Here is a 17,144-nt window from a genome sequence, read left to right on the forward strand (position 1 = left end):
CAGTAATTGCAAAAGGGCTTAGGGGCTGTTCTCTTTGGGGACGGCAGAGAGATGCAGCCTGGCCAAACTCCAGTGCTTGTGGTTTGGAAGGTCCTCACTGGAGTTGTATTGTGTGGATGTGCAGCGCTAAAGAGCTGCCGCTGCTGCACCCCGGCCTGGCTGAGTTACAGGCACTGTTTTCAGCATCTCTGCCAGAACCACGCCATCTCTCACGACTTTTATCGTGGAATGGGTTGTGTGCTTGTAATCAGCTTGGAAAATCTGCTTCTCAGCTTAATCCTAAAGCTCCATCTTTGCTACAGAAACAACTGTGTTCAGTAGCGCAGCCTTCCCTCCCTTCGGCAGCACGGGGAATCATTTGCTGGCCTGGGAAACTGGTCACAGCATAAGCCCCGGGGGCTTTGCAACATCAGTGTTTGATGCATCTGGTTTAAGTGCTGAACACATTGTACAGGCACAAGTGGACTGCCTGAACTGGGAACTCTTCTCTAGTGCTAAAACGGCCAGGCATTAGGAGAACCCTGACAATTCATGCGGCAATTCCAGCAGTTCACAGCTGGAGGCAAGGGGCTAATGCCAAGACTAAAACCACTGCCAAATGTCCCCATTCTTACAGTCCTGGTAACCTTAAGGATCACCTTGCATGTTCCTACAGCTTGAGAAGCATTTCATTTAAGTGCCTTCACAAAATGTCCTTCTGAACACACTGACCACACAGGCTTTGCAAGGGTGAGGATCTCAACCACCACCCCAAGATGAGGCAGAGCAGCCCCAGCGTTGCGGGTGGCTTTGCCATCACTGGAGAATGCAACTTTCGTGCCTCCATCTGTAACCAAACTAACACTAGCTCTCCCTTAGAGCTCTTTCCAAAGGAATCCCTAACCCAAGTCCTCCCAAGCTGCTTGGGACACAATGCATCCACGCAGAAGTCTGTTTCCATCTGTACTTTTGCAAGGAAACAGATAAGTGCCTTTCTAATGCTTTGGTTTGGCCTAACCAGAGCATCAGCAGTTGCTGTCTGACTAAGGTTCTAGCTGTGTTTCTTTAACAGGGAAGGTGATTAAGGAAACAGCTTGCCTGAAGAGGCTGGAATCTCCATCTAACCCATTCCTACATCTTGCCAAACATCCGTCCAGAATGAGTTAGGGAACTGATTTCTGCATGAGGCAGGGAGGCAGGCTTGAGGACACCTTCAGGTATCTTCTAGTCCTGCCTGTGACAGTTTGCTGTCTCTATCAGATTGTTCTGGGATCACACATTAGACACACGTTGACAGGGCTCTGCCATGCAGCTAATGATGACATTGCCTCTGTGCCTCTTGGCTCTTTCTACGAGACCTCAATTCTACGGGCTTTGAGGTTTTCAGAATCATTCACGTATTTAACTCCGCTAAGGAATCCCCAGCTTACAGACAGGAAATGTAAGTCTTTTTAACGTCCTTCTCCCCTGTTCTCACCTTTAGCACCTCACATCCCACAGACCCGAGCGCAGCCTCATTTGTCACGTGGAAGGGTTAGCTCGGGACTGTCCACTTCCTGCACAACTCCCTGTCTGGAGAACTGAGAAGTCCGAGAGCCAAGATCTGCTCCTGCAAGAAATCAGATTGATGGTCAACACCACAGCTGTGGGACTTGGAAGTAAAGGGACCACAGTTCAGCCCATTGCCTCCACGTGACCGTGCACCACCGATCTCTGTGCGCATCCATGGAAGCACAATATACACAACAGCTACTTCTGGAAGGTTTTGGCTAAAAATACAGGCCACAAAGCAGATCCCCACTAACCAGACATGACTTGCGAGTGCCAGGGCTCCCCACTTTGCTATGAGAGAGGGCAGCAAAGCCATTTATTTAGCAGCAGAGAGCCTTTCATGAGTGTCAGCATCCCCTCTGCATCCCCTCTCGCAGGAAGCATCTTCCAAAAGGACAATCTATTAGGAAACTAAAGGATCTTCACAGAAATGCATTACAGCGGCAGGAGCAATTTCCTGCTTCCTCTCATTTGAATGAACACAGCCATTTTTCTTAAGGGCCATACATGTATTCTGCAAAACTCCATTAGCCAAATCAAAACAGCAGTAGGTCATTTAGATTCTGTACATGGGAGAGAATAAAAACCCTGTCCTGAAGTACTGTATTGTAGTTAGAAACCACACCTACAGGATTTACTAGGAGCAGCAGCTCATACCTCTTCCTTCTTAGATGATAGTTCATAGCATAAGATACCCGAAATCAGAGATTTCACTACGCAAACACACTTTTTCCCCCATTAACGAAGTAGATTAGAGGAAGATACAAACATCTCATTTATTAAATCAAATAAGAAATGCAAAATATATTTCACATGCCTTACATGGAAAGGAGATGAGCTTCCAAAACTTTAAAGCAAGACTGGGCCAGTTGACACGCAGGAAATGGGAACATTATGAACAGTCACAACGAGGAGGAAGGACTGGGGGGAGGCAGCACGGGGACGATGGGCAGTTCCTCCCCACGCTGAGAAAGCTCTCCTGAAAACAAGAACGGAGTTTATGCTGAGCAAGCATCACACGCCTGAAGTTACCTTTCACACATACTTGTTTTGGAGGAAGTTGTCTAAAGAAATAAAACTGGCTAATAACAAACTAGTCAAAGCAGTGGTGTAAATCATGTGTACCACACTTACATGAAGTGGAGATGGGCTTAGTTTTGCACATGAGTAGGGGCAGTAGGAGAATCTGAAAACACCAAAGCTGGATCAATCCAGGGCCACATTCTGTGCGACTCCACTATTAAAATAAGGGGGGGAAAAAGTGAAAAATAGAAGTATTTTTCTAACTATTTTAATTACTTTGTCATCCTCCAGCTCTTCCTCCCTCTACACACAATGGAAGCTGAAATGACAACAGCAAATACAAAGCGTACACCAATAGTATGCGCCACAGTTTTTCTAAAGGGTCAATAAGTCCAGCAACTTTAAAGTGATCTATGTGCAAAAATAAACACAGGAAAGAGGTTCTTAATAAAAGGGAAAGAAATAAGTCCACTGCAGCCTCAACTTCTACTTGAAACGCGAACTCCGAGGGTCAGTTAGCCCTGAATTTCCCAGTGGATCAGTAACTCCAAGTGTGCTGCCAAACCCGTGACTTGGTGTTGCAGAACTGTCAACGTCTCAGGTTTACTACCTGCTGGCAAGTGGAAAACAGACTGTATCCCCAAAAGGAGTGGGAAAACCACTGCTCATAAACGGGTCTTCTGCTATACACAAACATACAGTGCTCATGTATTCATACGTACACAGAGACTGCTACCTACAGCTTCAAACAGTCCTCCCAGCATGACTGACAGTAAATGATTAACAACAAGCCTCACAGGAGCAGTATTTGAAGTGTTCCTGACTGCTCAATGCCCCCAGGCCTAAACTATCCCCTCGTTAATGGTGTAAGTCAGGGCAGCTCTGGTGATGGTACAGCAGAAATCGCTGTGCATGAGGATTTCTGTGTGAGAACAGCCCCTTGAACTACAGACTAGTTCAGTCCTGACCGCACTACAATAGGGAATTGTGTTTAAACCATGAGTAATCATGTAATCATCTCCCAGCATAGTATTTCTTTTCTGCACGCATGGAATGTAAATGGCCAAGATTTACAACTGATGATTTTGCAGATTTAATGGATTATATTTCTTTAATGGTTCTGGCAATGCAAACTCAGTTATAAACCAAAAACACAGCACCACCAAAGGAAACAGCCAAAAAGGAATCCCACGCTCACTGCTGTCTGCTTTTTCCTTTATTTGATGACTAATGTGGCACACAGTTAGGCTTTTCTAACAGTACGTAAGTGTTCAAAACCATCAAACTACTTGAGCTGGGGTGGGGGAGAAAGGTGGTCCTATGGTTAAAGTTCAGGTGTGGGAGACACACCACAATAGGTGGTAAAGCTAAATCACGTTTGGGTTAATCATAACTCTTATGCCTCTGTCGTCAGCCTAGGAAATGGAGCCGACACCCCAGTTCCTAAGCAAGGGCTGTGAAACAACAATCTCCAACTCATAAAATGCCTTGAGTTCCCCAGATGAAAACTCAGAAGAGGAGCAAACCATGAGCAGTAAAGCCTCGTGGTGTTTGATGGCTCTCGAGTCACCGTGCAAACCGGTTCAAACACCAGAACTATCCCCAACTTGAAAGCCAAGCAGCAGCGTCCCGATGGTGGGACAGAGGAGCCTTATGGAAAACGAGGGGGAGACCAGTGGCAGGAGCGTGACCAGTCTTTGCCAGTGTGAAGGACCAGACACTGGACCACAGACGAAATCTCACCCGACAACATGAGGCCTCGAGGATGAAGAACGAAGGCAAACACACTTGGCCTGATGCAAGCCACATACCTCAATGCAGGAAAACGGTGGTTCCGGTGCAGTTCAAAGCACAGCCAAACTGGTTTCACTGGAGGATGGCTAACCACTAACAACACACATCAGCATGTGTTCTGAGTGCTCTTAGGACCATACCGTTGACATTTATCATTGTGTTTCCCCCCCCGATAATGCACTAAAGTAAGTCCAGACCTTAAGGAACAACTTGCATAGTAAGAAAAGGTCATCAATTTAATCATTTACTTTAAGCAGGCAAGCAAATTTGTAAACATTCAAAAGCGGCAGCATCCAAGTTACAAACAATTTAAGGGAGGAGGAGAGGAAAAAAAAAAAAAAAGAATTGGGATTATTCAGGTTCTTTATCCTCTCAAAAATCTTGGAAATAATCTTTTAAAACACTGCAAACATTGAACACTCGGTTACGCCTCTTCTAGCCCTGCTATAGCAGTCCTGCCTCCCGAGGAAAACGCATGGTCTCGCAATCACCACACCGTTCAGCGTGTGTCGTGTGGAAGTCAGCTACCAGAGAGCACTTCACCTCCGCCTAGATCCCGTTAGCAAAGGGAATGCTTGTGTCTTGGTTCAACACCTCCTTGACTTCCGAGGGCAGCGCGTCAAAGAGGTGATCCTCCACCACGAGCCCGCTTTTCCTGAGAAGCTGACACTGCCCCAGCGTGGCTGGCAGGCGGTCCAAGCAGTTCCCCTTCAGTTCCAGGTGAGTCAGCTGCAGCAGTTGACTGACTTTATCTGGGATTGAGGTAATGCAGTTCTGCCCCAGACTCAAAGTCCTCAACTTAACGCATTTAAACAACTGTTTTGGCAAAACGTCGACTTTGTTGCCCGTGATGTGGAAATGCTGCAGGTTTTGAAGCAAACCTATTTCCACTGGAATCGACGCGATCGAGTTGTAGCTCACGTCTAAACACCTTAGTTTCTGTAAACTGAACACTGCAGCTGGTAAGGATTCGAGTTTGTTATTGGAGAGATAAAGAGACTCCAAATTCTTTATGTGGGTAATGGAGGAAGGAATGTTGACTATTTTATTGTGCCACAGCTTTAAACAAGTCAATCTTTTTAAGTGCTGGAAACTGATGATTTCTTCGATTGTGCGTATGCTATTTGACTTTAAATCCAGTTCCTGTAAGTTAGAGAGGCTGAAGATGGCGTGGGGAATTCTCTCCAGTTCACAGTTCTGCAGCTCCAACTCCGCGACGTTAGTCATTTTCTTAAGGCTATTGAGTACCACGAGCTTAGTGCCGTCATTGTGGATGACTAGCTTTGTCAGATGTGGGGCCACATCTGTGATGTTGGGGGGGATTTTGGTCAGATTGCTCTTCACGTGCAGAATCTTCAGGTGCCTCAACTCTCTGAGGGACTCGAGCCCTATCATCTTGTTGTTTTCAGAGTTCAAGTTGCCTATCAAGTACAGCTCACGGAGGTTTTTGAGCAGATACACCCATGCAGGAATCTCCGCAACGTCCGTGAACTTCACGTGAAGGCATCTCAAGTGGTCCCGCAGGAAGCTGAAGGCAGTCTGCTCGACCTTGGCAGGGCAGTGGCACAGGTGAAGCTCCTGCAGATTGGTCATCTGGGAGATCTTCGCTGGGATTTTCGCTTCAGGAATCAGCTCCAGTTTCAACACGTCCAGATCCGTCAGGTCAAACACGGCATCGGGGACGCCCGACAGCATGAAGAGGTGCAACTCCTGCTTGTCCTGGGCGTTGCGGGAAACGTGCTGCCTCAGCTTCTCGAAAGTCCACTCGTGGTTTAAACTAATTTCCCGCAGCTTGTTCTCACTTACCTCTGACAGGAAGACACCGAATCGCTTGGAATACAACTGGTCGTACTGATCTACCATATGCAAGAGAAACGCAAAGTCGTTCTTGACATCGGGGATGTCACTGAAGCTACTCTCTTCTCTGACCTTCTCAAAGGAATATTCCTTCAGAGGTATCCGGAACAGCCAAAAAAGGGTGTAGAGGCAGATAAAGCCATAGACACAAATGAGGGAAATATAGCTGATGAGCAGCTTCTTCAACATGTAAGCCATGTTGTGCGTGCACTCGAACTGGGTGTAGCCAATCAGGTGTTCCACTTTCGGGTTGCAGATGTGCTCAAAGCTAATGGTGTTGACAAAGTTTGCAGTATAGCAAAGAATAAATATGAACTTGACAGTCTTGATGACAGTCTGGCCAACATAGAGCTTGTAAATCAGATCGCTGTCCTCCACGTGAGCCCGGAACTTGCGCACTTTCTCAAACAGCGCCTTGGCTTGTTCTCCATCTTTCTTATCTAAGATAGTGACGCTGGGAACCTCGATCATCGGCTTGTCAGCTGAAAACTTGAAGCCAGACTTTGTTATCATGGGAGTGCTGGCACTCGGGCTTCCTTCATCACTGCTAGTGGAAACGTACTTGGGCAGGGACTGGGCGCCAGTTAACCGCTGTTTGTTCTCCTCCGAGTCCTCACATGCCGTTTCAGACAAGGCTTTGGTGGTCCAAGGGGACTCAAAGCACTTCCCTAATATAGACACAAAATGCTCAATTTTTGAGCAAGTCTTGGGATACTTGAACCAAAAATTGCTACTGACTATTAAAATGATAGTATGGATGAGAACGAGATAGGGAAAATACTTGGAATACCAAGGGAGAGCCAAATGATAGCACATCTGGTTAATAAATACGTATTGCTGAAAATCCAAATTGGTTTTACGGCCTGAGGAATCTTTCTGCTCCTTCTTCAGCTCCTGGCCGGATTCAGTGGGTTGATACTGAGAAGAGGTAGCTCTGCTCAGAAGTACATCAGGTGTCACAGTAGGGGCACTTCCAAAGGAAACCGTTCCCATTGATGCTACTTCTCCTTGACCAGTGGTTGTTTCAACAGTGGTGAAGTCAGCCTTCCCTGACGTGCTGGGCTGTGGCTTTGTGTTTACAGTAGACTGCAGAACTGGCAAGCAGACCACCTGGTCTTTGGTCAGCTGCATGGTTCCAGCAAAAATGGCAACCATCAACATCACAACAGCTAGATAATCCATAAATACATCCCACCATGGTTTCAGGATGCGGTAAGTTGGCTGGATGTCATTGAGCGATGCAACTTCTGCAAGGGTGAACATTCCTACAAGAGAACAAAGACCAAAATCAGGATGGGTGACCGGTGGGCAGGTTATTTCACCTTGGAGTAACAATCACACCATGACACACCACCCCTCAAGAAGGTTCCCACTCCTTGCTGCTGAGCATCCACACTGCTTACCAGATTGATCAGCTCCTTTCCCTTCAGTACCACCACACAAGCCTTGCAGCTACCACATGAATATTTGGCATAACTTTTTTAACGTGGATGTTTTACAGTAAGAAAAGCAGTTACCAATTCACTGGGCCTGTATCCATTTCTTCCCCATTTAATTAATAATCCCTCCTCAGAAAAATCCAGCCTAGCCAACCAATAAACACCTCCCATAACTTCTTCTTAACATAATGGGGGGGAAATTGATACAGTACTACTAAAAGGATTCATCTTTTCAGGTTATCATCACAGCCTGGTGACTACAGGACACTGGTTAGTCCAGGTAGCACAGCAGCAGGCTGCAAGGGTTTCACCTGAAGTTAATGCACCATCATTCACTTTAAGCACGCACTGTGGGACGAAGTGGCAAAGTGATCATGTGAGAATCCAGAACTCTCTGCAGCTTTAAACAGCCTCATCTGCTTTTTGTTTTGACAGAATCTAGAGGACTCGACTTACCAGCTTTTTAAAAAAGCAGCTTCCTGTGCGAGCAGGATGTGGTAAAAATCATCATTTCACTGCTGAACTTGTGACCCAAATTTGCCATTTCTAAAGTGCAACACGCAGCTTGTGCGTACACACGGAGCGGGGAAGGAGGCAGGATGTACATGATTCACACAGAGCCTGGCTCCCTTTGGCTGGGAGAAGACCAGCTCAGCAGAGCACAAGGAGATGAAAGCAGGCTGTATAAAGATGCACCAGACCCATGCAGCATACCAACTGGTACGGACCAGCCCCTTACAGACCCTGAAGGACAGTGTCACAGGCAAGGAATACACGACATGATAGATTATTTCTAGCCTGTTCTCTCTGAAGGTGTCAGACATTTCTCTATGCAGAACTCAAGTATCAGCCACTGCCCATATGGTCAAAGGCACACATCAGCCTCCCCCCTGCCCTGCACCAGCTCCCATGGTGTTGGTGTGCAGGAAAGGCCAGCAGTCACCGTTGGAGAGCCCAGGGTGAAAGCATCTCCTCCACCACAGGGAGGGATCCAGCCCTGGCCTCTCATGCTCCCCCCAGCAGCTTTTACTGGGAGGATACTGCATACCTAGCCCGGGATTTGGGGAAGGCAACCAGAGACAGAGGGTTTATCTCACTGCGGCACTCATCTCAATCGGTACTTTGGGCAGAGTTGCCAAAATGTGAGTTCAGGCAGCAGGAACTTCCATCTCTCTCTATTTTCCAATGAAAGTGGAACCCTGCTCCCCCATCAGTAACACAAGCTGTCAGGGTCTTACAGCACCCCAGCTCCACAAGAGTTGCCTCCCAGCAGCATGGTTCCCGAGCCTTTCCCCACACACCACCCCAGGGCTGTAGTTACAGGAGGTGCTGACGGACACAGAACAGTAACACACCCCACAGCTACCAAAGCTTTACTCCAAGTTAGCTCCAAACTCCCATGGTCTTTAATGCGTCCCGGTGCTTACCTAGACTGAGTCACAGCACGACTGCTTGCCCTAGAACTGACAATTAAGTAACATCCATGTGCACAAAACAGCATTAGTCATTTGTACTCATCAGTCATTTGTACTAACGTGGAGAGTTAGAAAAGGACCCTCCTTACTCCTGAGGCACAACTGCCACCTACCCAGGGCAGGAGAACCACACAACCCCTGCCCATAGCAGGGGATTGGAACTGGATGATCTTAAGGTCCTTTCCAACCCAAACCATTCTGTGCCTGTAACAGCAGCAGATGACTGCTGTGACAACACTGGGTGGCTGCTACTGCTTGTTCCTCTGGGGCCAGCCTTTCCCTCAACTTTGCCCTAGCTAATCACATGGGAAGTTACTTCACTGTGGTTTGGGGCACAACCTGCAGAATTCCTTTCGCAGTATGAAGGTGATGGGGTTTTTTTGCTTCTCTCATGAGAACACATGGATAAAGCACCGAAACCCAAGCGCTGCTCTCAGCAACTGAAATAATGGAAAAGAATGGTTCCAGGTAGAGACTTAGAAAGAACAGTAAAAAAGCTAAAGCTAAAAATCACCTCTACTAGACCTCGTCTTGCACACACAGAGAATGATTTCAAAGAGGTTAGGAGGCACAACAGAGCCCATGTAATCCTCTTTGTGAGGCTGTAGGCAGGGTGGTGTAACAGGAGCTTTACACCAAGAAGTACCACATTCAACGCTCTAAACATGTCTTTTCTTTCAAGTTACTGATACTCACAGAAGAGCTGCTGTTTTGGCAGAGATTAGCAGTTACAAAACACAAAACCCCCTCTGTGGTATTACTAACACTGTGTCTCATAAAAGAGACGCAGGCTTTTTTTCTAGGTACTGAAAAATCAATTCCAGGAGCTGAGAACAGGTTTCTGTCCTCACATGTCTAAAACATTTAAATGCTCTGAGTCTTAAAACACAAATGAAAGAATGTAAACCTACACACAGTGTAAGACGTTCTGACTGACTGCAAATAAATGTGGTATTTTGTGTCTTAAATCTATCATTACACGTATTGGCGTTTAATTTTACTGAACTAATAACCAGAGAAGTTAACCTATTTTTGCCGATGCTCAGAAATCAAATCATTAAGGATTACTCAGTACTGTAGTGGGGTTGGGTTTTCTTCATTCCACAGTTCAGTTTAAGCTACTTAAAGCTTTTAAAACCTGTTTTTAAAGCCAACTGTCCAGAATATTCCTTGGAGTAGGTAGATTGTGTTTTCACTGCCAACTTTCAACTCTTTTTAAGGGTGCCAGGTTGGGGCTGGGACTTCCTGATAAGCTGCAGTGATGACAGTGAAAAGGGAATAAAGAGGGGAAAAAAGAGGAAGAATGTCTGATTTTTCATGGTGAAAACATCCATTTCATTCAGCCCTTTTCAGGGTTTACAAGCCACTGAAAGGACCTTGATGAGGCTCACTAGAACATGGAGTTTTAACACACTGAGCTCTAGACCCAAACTGGAAAACTGTGGTTCTTGAAGTGATTTTTAATTCCCATTATGGAATTTCAGGACACTGTCTCCTTTTTAAACCAGCAGATTCTAGTTTAGTTTTCATAAGCACAGATTTTAATTCAAGCCTGTTGCAGTATGACCTTTTGGGCTTCCCCCCCAAAACCCTTTGTCTGCAGTTCTGTAACTTGGATGATGCTCTAAGGTAACATGAACCTCTCCCAGCTCCATCCATTACCTCCAGCTGTCTACTGGGTGCAGTCTGTCTTGTGGGGAAAAGAAACAGATAGTTCTTTAACCTAAACACATAAACTGTTCTAAGCACAACTGCTTCTTGCTACAATTTTAGGTAGAAAAACTTCACATTCTGAAGGCAGTGTTAATACTAACTCCGTTTTCATTGCTGTTTCATATGGAGCTCTAGAACTAAACCCGCTTTATTTTGCACTCGTGTAAGTTACAGTGAAAACAGAATCTAAAACCAAAACACTGACATTGACAATACAATTGTTCTAAGTTAAAGTCCAACCTTAAATCAAAGGTTAACAACCAATTTCCTAAGTCACACTTAGCCAAATGTAATCCTTTCATTAGCCGTAAAGAAAAGCTATGGTAGAAAGAGCTCAGAATGTGATTAACCTAGTGAATTTTCCTGACATATTTCAGGCTATAAATGCTGAAATACACAGTGCACATATTGGGGTTATTTCCTAAGAAACTAGCTTAAATACAGAAGTTAGAGGAAAAGGAAGCAGCAGATTGGTATGTCACTAATGTTTATTTACATCCCACTTCTTCCTGTACTTACTGATAAAACATGTCTGCCTCTGTAACTCACTGCCCCTCCTGTTTTAAAAGCATATTTCAACTTAAAGCAAATCTAAAGTTAGAACAAACAAATAAAACCAGAACTGTAGCACATGAACCTCTCATCTCACTTGCAGGTTCCCAAGGCTCAGAACAAGCCCACTTTGTTCCAGGAAACAAAAAGATTCTTGAATTAGCCTCGTCACCACAACTGGTCAAGAATTTCCTAATAATAAAGAAAACATTTCTAGTTGAAAAGAAAAAGTGTTGCCGTGAACAAAATGGTTTTCTCCCTTCCCACAGGAAAGTAAGGAGGAAAAAAGTTTTCCCATAACTAAAAGGCTTTGCTAGCTTGCTTTTGATCAAGTGACCATAGGTTTAAGTTTATTTCCACTGTATAGTTTACTCTCTTCTTTCCACCAACCATTTCGACTTCCTTTGTTTTTCTCCTTCTGCACCATCCCTATTAAGGCAGGCAATTAGACCTTAATGTGATAAGAACAGATTATGAGATTCCTCTTAGCCAGGATGCAGCAAACATCAATTGTTCCACAGACAATCTGCAAAGATCAAAGAGATGGCACCATCCCTTTTCTTCCCTTCCCCACAGAACCACATGTAAGGAGCCCCAGAGCCCTTGTGAAACAATGCATAAAGACTAGAACACATTCAGAGGAGAGCCTACGAATGGATTCATGCATTCTGAGCATACAGACACATTCATCACCTGCACTGGTTATTCACTTCCTGAGATTAAGTTTAAAACAAACTGAAGGCGGTTTAACCAAAACACCAACAGGCTTCGGGTCCAGTAATAGAGGGAACTGTCCCTCCTAACCTAACTGGGAATATTCCCAGCCCAGATTGCAGCCCCGAGTGCGCTGGCTGAGGCACTGCCTCCGGATAGGTGTCGGGAAGCAGCAGCCCATGCACCAGGAGCCTGAAAAGCCCAGGAAAACATTCCACAGCAAGATGCAACACAGGTATTTTTATAGTGTTCTCTACTACATGAAGTGTTTTGCTACTTCAGCAGCAGCAGAAAGAACTGCAGAACATTAACCACCACCAGAACACAAGGACTGTGTGTACTAAGTACAGCTTACGGCATCAGATACTTCCTCATTAGTGCTTTTTTCTAGGAGCATCCAAACCAGATTTAACCTAAGAACCTGCATGACAGTTCCCACTCACTCTTCTCTGAACGTTTGACAGTGACCAAATCTACCAGTCTTAGATCAATCTGCAAGATCTGCGTTGGTTTAATTTTGCCTGGCTCCCTCTTGACTGAGCAAATTGTTATTTGTTTGGCCTATTTGATATTCCAGGCTAAGCAAATTCCTATGGGATGGGATATTTATCTGCATGATTTGACTTAAATTAATTGTGTGTCACCCTGAAGAGAGTATTTTAGAGATGGTGCAGTGATTGTAATGGATAAAGCGAGTGAAACTAAATAAGGAGAAAGCAACAAACACAAAGCTGAAAGGAGATTTCCTATAGAGAAAAACATTTCGACTAAGGAACAACAGTTCCACGACAGTTTTTCATTTTAATTAAATATCATTATATGAATATATATGGAAAACTATGATGCTATTATTTGACATCACACTTACATGATTAAGGAGGGTTCATTAACACCACTCACATATTCATTGTTTAGGAAACCAAACCAAACAAAAACCAACCCCCAAACTAAAACCTCCACAAGTAACCCACCTCCTCAGTTCATCCATCCCACTGCCCAATGGCACAGCTGTCATTTTGGCCTTCCCCTTAAAGGGAATATATAGTCTCTGATAATCTCCAGTAGAGACTGTAAATCAATTCCCCAACTAAGGAATCATCTTGATGAACAACATTAATCTGACTGAATGTAATCGGGCAAACAAAGAAGTATCAGGATCTAATTTCTCTCAGACTGCACACAGATATTTTAGGCTTCTGTAAGTTAGAGACCAAAATATGAATCCTGGTTTCTATAATCAATGTCAGAGTAGAATCCATTTATAAAACTTAAAATCTGGTTTTATTATTTTATTCTCAAAAGCTCTGCCCTTCCAAGCTGGGCTTTTCCAGGTTGTGTAACAAACGCTCTAACCTACTTTGGGACGCTGCTATTTAAGTGTTTACACTGATTCTTCCTTGTTTACCAGCTCTTTGAAGGTCTAGTGCTATCCACCACTCCTACGCAGATGGTTTTGTAATCAGCATGATACGTAAAAAGCAGCACTAGTGACCATAATTTCCCTAACAATAAACTCTCAAACCATACCTCATTCTTGCCTCGCTGTTAAGTGACCAGAGAGGTCTGTTTAAGGATGACTTTCAACACAGGAGCCCAGTGTTGTACTTCTGACCAGCTCCCCAGAGCACCCAAACCACCATTAACTCTGTGTTCACCACACGCAAGTTCCGAGCCCGCAGAGTACAGAAAATGAGCAACTGCAGGACTGCTGAGCCGTGCTCTTACAAGAAGGCTGCTGTGACCAAAAGTGCAAGCTCCAGGTTTTATTCACACTTATCCCCAGGCACTCAGTAGCTTTCACAATATAAGTTGTCAGCTTTTGACCTCGAAAAGCTCAAAGAGATCCCACGCTGAATGTTCAGCAGTGCTGCTCCGTGCTCACTTCACACAGGCTGGTAGCACTGGAGATCATAAACAGCGGGAGAGAAGAGATGGGAGAGGGAGACAAGAGTGGAGAGTGGTCCCTCGGCATCCTTCCACATGGGTCTCTGTAGCTGGTGATGAGCTCAGTATTATAAAACTGCACGTATTACAGTTCACCACGTGTGATTTACAGTTATAAAACCAGCCATGTAGCAAAGCAACATGCAAGAAGCCAAGAGAGATGACTAATGAGGCTAGACCTCAGCAGACAGCTAGACACCGAACTTACGTCTGCAAGAGCCCATGAATGCACAGGCATTTGACTGGCAATTTCCCTGGGGAAGAACACGAGCCTTTGCATAGCACAACTGCCTGAACAGAAACCCTACAGCAAAGCACCACGGGCACTGCAGATGGAGGTAAAGAACATGCCTTGGTGTACCCCAGCACACGCACTCCAAACCTTACCCTGGTGTTACAACCACCATTATTGATGCAATACCTTCTTTCACTCCAGGCAGCACATCACCAGGGACCAAAGCAGTGACTCTAAGGCTGAATGACCGGATTTCCAACAGCACCTTCTGTTTTACCCAGCCAGCCTAGAGCAAGACCAGGGAGCAGACACTTGGTATCTCATTTCACAGAACTCCTTGAGCATCCCCGCACCAGCACTCTTGAATAGACAGCCCAGCTTGTGTGTGCAAGACCCCAGCTTAACACTAAGCACTTCTACTCAAGTACAAACACAGCTGAGCTACTGCAGTTGATTTAACCTGTGCTGTCAAAGATGTACAATGCAATTACTTTATTGGATGGTGCAACTCTCAGCAGCTGCTTGCATCCAAGTGTTAAACGTTTAATCCCTTTGCCATTTCCAAATCTGCTGTTCCCTTATCTTGTAGCCAGCGATGTTTCTGCAGTGTTTTCATGACCACTGTCAGAAGTACAGGAACACACAGTAAACATCTGGTGCTTCTACTGACCAGGGCACTTTGGGAATTTATCAAGATGCAAAAGCAAGCTGCACCAAAATAAAAGCACATCTGGTAACTCTAGTCCCTACAGGCTGCTTTTTATCACTAACAAAAAAATCCTACTGTTACAACTTCAATTAAAAAGTAATTAAAAGGATTAGAAGAGGAAAAAAGAAAGTTATAACAAAATTATATTTCCCTTTCAGTTTAGAAATCTCAAAACCAGAATAGTTAAAAATGGTTTAGACCCCGAGATGTTGTTTAAATCTGCTTCTATGTGAGATAGGTCTTTTCCAACTGGGTTGATTCTATGATTCTATGAAGTCTGCATGGATACAAAGTTTACTGTATGAAATAGCTGGACCTCAGGTAGAGATGGCACTCGTCAACTCATGCAATTCCTCTGAGAAGTCCTCCTGCGTGATCCACAGCCACACACGCTGCCAGTCTCTGTCTCATCTTGTTCTGGATCCACTTGGAACTGGGGAACTTCAAAAGCAGTAAGAAATGGAACTTGGCACAGAGCTGCCAGTTCAGTGATTTTAAGCCACAGAATGTAAAGATAGAAATCTTATTAGAGGATATATTAGTACCTTTCACTACACACCCTAAACACACCTAAAGAATAGGAAGGAGTGCCTACCAAAAGAAACACGTTGCCGAAGTTCATGTTACTGTAGGCTTTAATTTAACCTCTTTTAAGGGCAAAATGACCTCTCCACTCTAACTCATGGTACTAAAGTCTAGGTTTACTCAGTATCTAAACTGTATTCCCATCAGAACAGGAGCAGGTTTACTCAGTAACTGAAGTAAGTTGTTTCCAATGAATACTTTGCTTTGTATGTTTAATGGACATGCCAGCAACCTTGCACTGGAACATTTACAGCATCCTCACGGAGATCCAGAGCCAAGAGCAGACAAAATTCCTTTAACTACAGAACAGGCTCCATTGTTCCCTACCTGAGCTGGTTCATTTCTTTAGACAGAAGAGCAAACACAGTGACTCTCACTGGGTTACATGCTAAACACAAGTTTCCTATTCAAGATCTGCACACGTACAAGCTGCTGCATTTCCAAGTGCCCGCAGTGACACTTCCATGATATCCATTAGCTAAAAGCCATCTAGGAAAGGTCACGCAAATGAGAAAGTTAAAACAACAAAAGGAAATTAAACACACAGAGAAAAACACACCAAAAAGCACCCAGCAACACATGAAGCTACATGTAAACACCTGCACATCACAGCTCCTCTGTTCCTGTCAAGACCTTTTCTGTGGCAAGAGCGGTAGGAAAGTGCATCAAGCACAGCTGAGAATCAGGATATGGGAAATCCATATATCCATACCCAGTCCTTTAATTCCACGTTTCCTTTTGCCCATGGTGCCAACAGAGAGCTGCCTTGATAAAAATGACAAGTAAATACAACAGGGCAAGTTTACAGCCCAAAAAATGGTCTGCACCCTCAGTTTTCAAACACACAGTCTCCTTAAAGGACAATAGTCAAACTATGTTCCTACTTAAATGTCACACAGCTTCTTTTCTCCCCAGGGGGAAGAGGACACTTCCTCACTGAAGCCAAGGACTAGCTCTAAAGCCATGTCACAGAAACCACTTGAGATAACTGCTCAGCAGCCTCCAACACCCCTGCCACCATTCCGTGTCCCCTCACCCCTGGTAGACACCACACACCCTGCTCCCAACCCTACCTGCTCTTTAGGAAGCAAAGAGATCTTCTATGCTTCAGCCATCCTGCCGGATGGGTAACAATGAGGACTTCTCAGGTAAAGCTCTGATCAACAGATGAAGGATGACTTATTAATGTTACCGCATTCCAAATTCCTGCCAGGCTTCCAACAGCTGAATCTCCACTGGTTTCACGCCAGGAAAAATGCCTGCAGCCAAAGCGTTTATCCTGAAAGGGATTTATTGAAGTTTAACTGTATTTCTTTTTCCTCTACCAAACTTAAGCTGCTTTCTGTAAGAAGTAAGCTGTTTACTCAGTCCATCTAGTCTCCTAATTGTTTGGTTCAGGGTGTGTACTTCAATCTCAGTACTTCAGCATAAAGAGGAATTATGCCACAATGCGTATTTTGGAGGCTGTTTTGAAATCTTGCTGAGGCCTTCAGATTACCTCCTTCCCTCTCATGCTTTATTTTCTCAAAACCCCATTCAAAACCTTGCCTGAAGAACAACGTCCCAAAAGACTT

General features: G+C 44.8%; 1 protein-coding gene across 4 annotated transcripts in view; it reads right to left on the reverse strand.

Annotated features, from left to right (window-relative positions):
• Window positions 1-4,689: 4,689 nt before the first annotated feature.
• Window positions 4,690-17,144, reverse strand: part of LRRC8D (leucine rich repeat containing 8 family, member D) — a 36,536-nt gene continuing 24,081 nt past the window's right edge. Inside the window, exons 1-2 of one of the 4 annotated variants that reach the window (XM_010013142.1) lie at window positions 7,274-7,467; window positions 4,690-7,141 (exon numbers count right to left, since the gene is read on the reverse strand). In XM_010013142.1, the coding sequence (XP_010011444.1) occupies window positions 4,897-7,141; window positions 7,274-7,467 (2,439 nt within the window). In that variant the 3' untranslated portion in view covers window positions 4,690-4,896. Of the gene's footprint in view, window positions 7,470-17,144 lie in introns of those variants that run through there. The other 3 variants (XM_010013143.1, XM_010013141.1, XM_010013140.1) reach the window with 3 other exon arrangements.

The sequence above is a fragment of the Nestor notabilis genome, unplaced genomic scaffold (assembly GCF_000696875.1).
Source record: "Nestor notabilis isolate BGI_N333 unplaced genomic scaffold, ASM69687v1 scaffold28864, whole genome shotgun sequence".
Lineage (NCBI taxonomy): Eukaryota > Metazoa > Chordata > Aves > Psittaciformes > Psittacidae > Nestor > Nestor notabilis.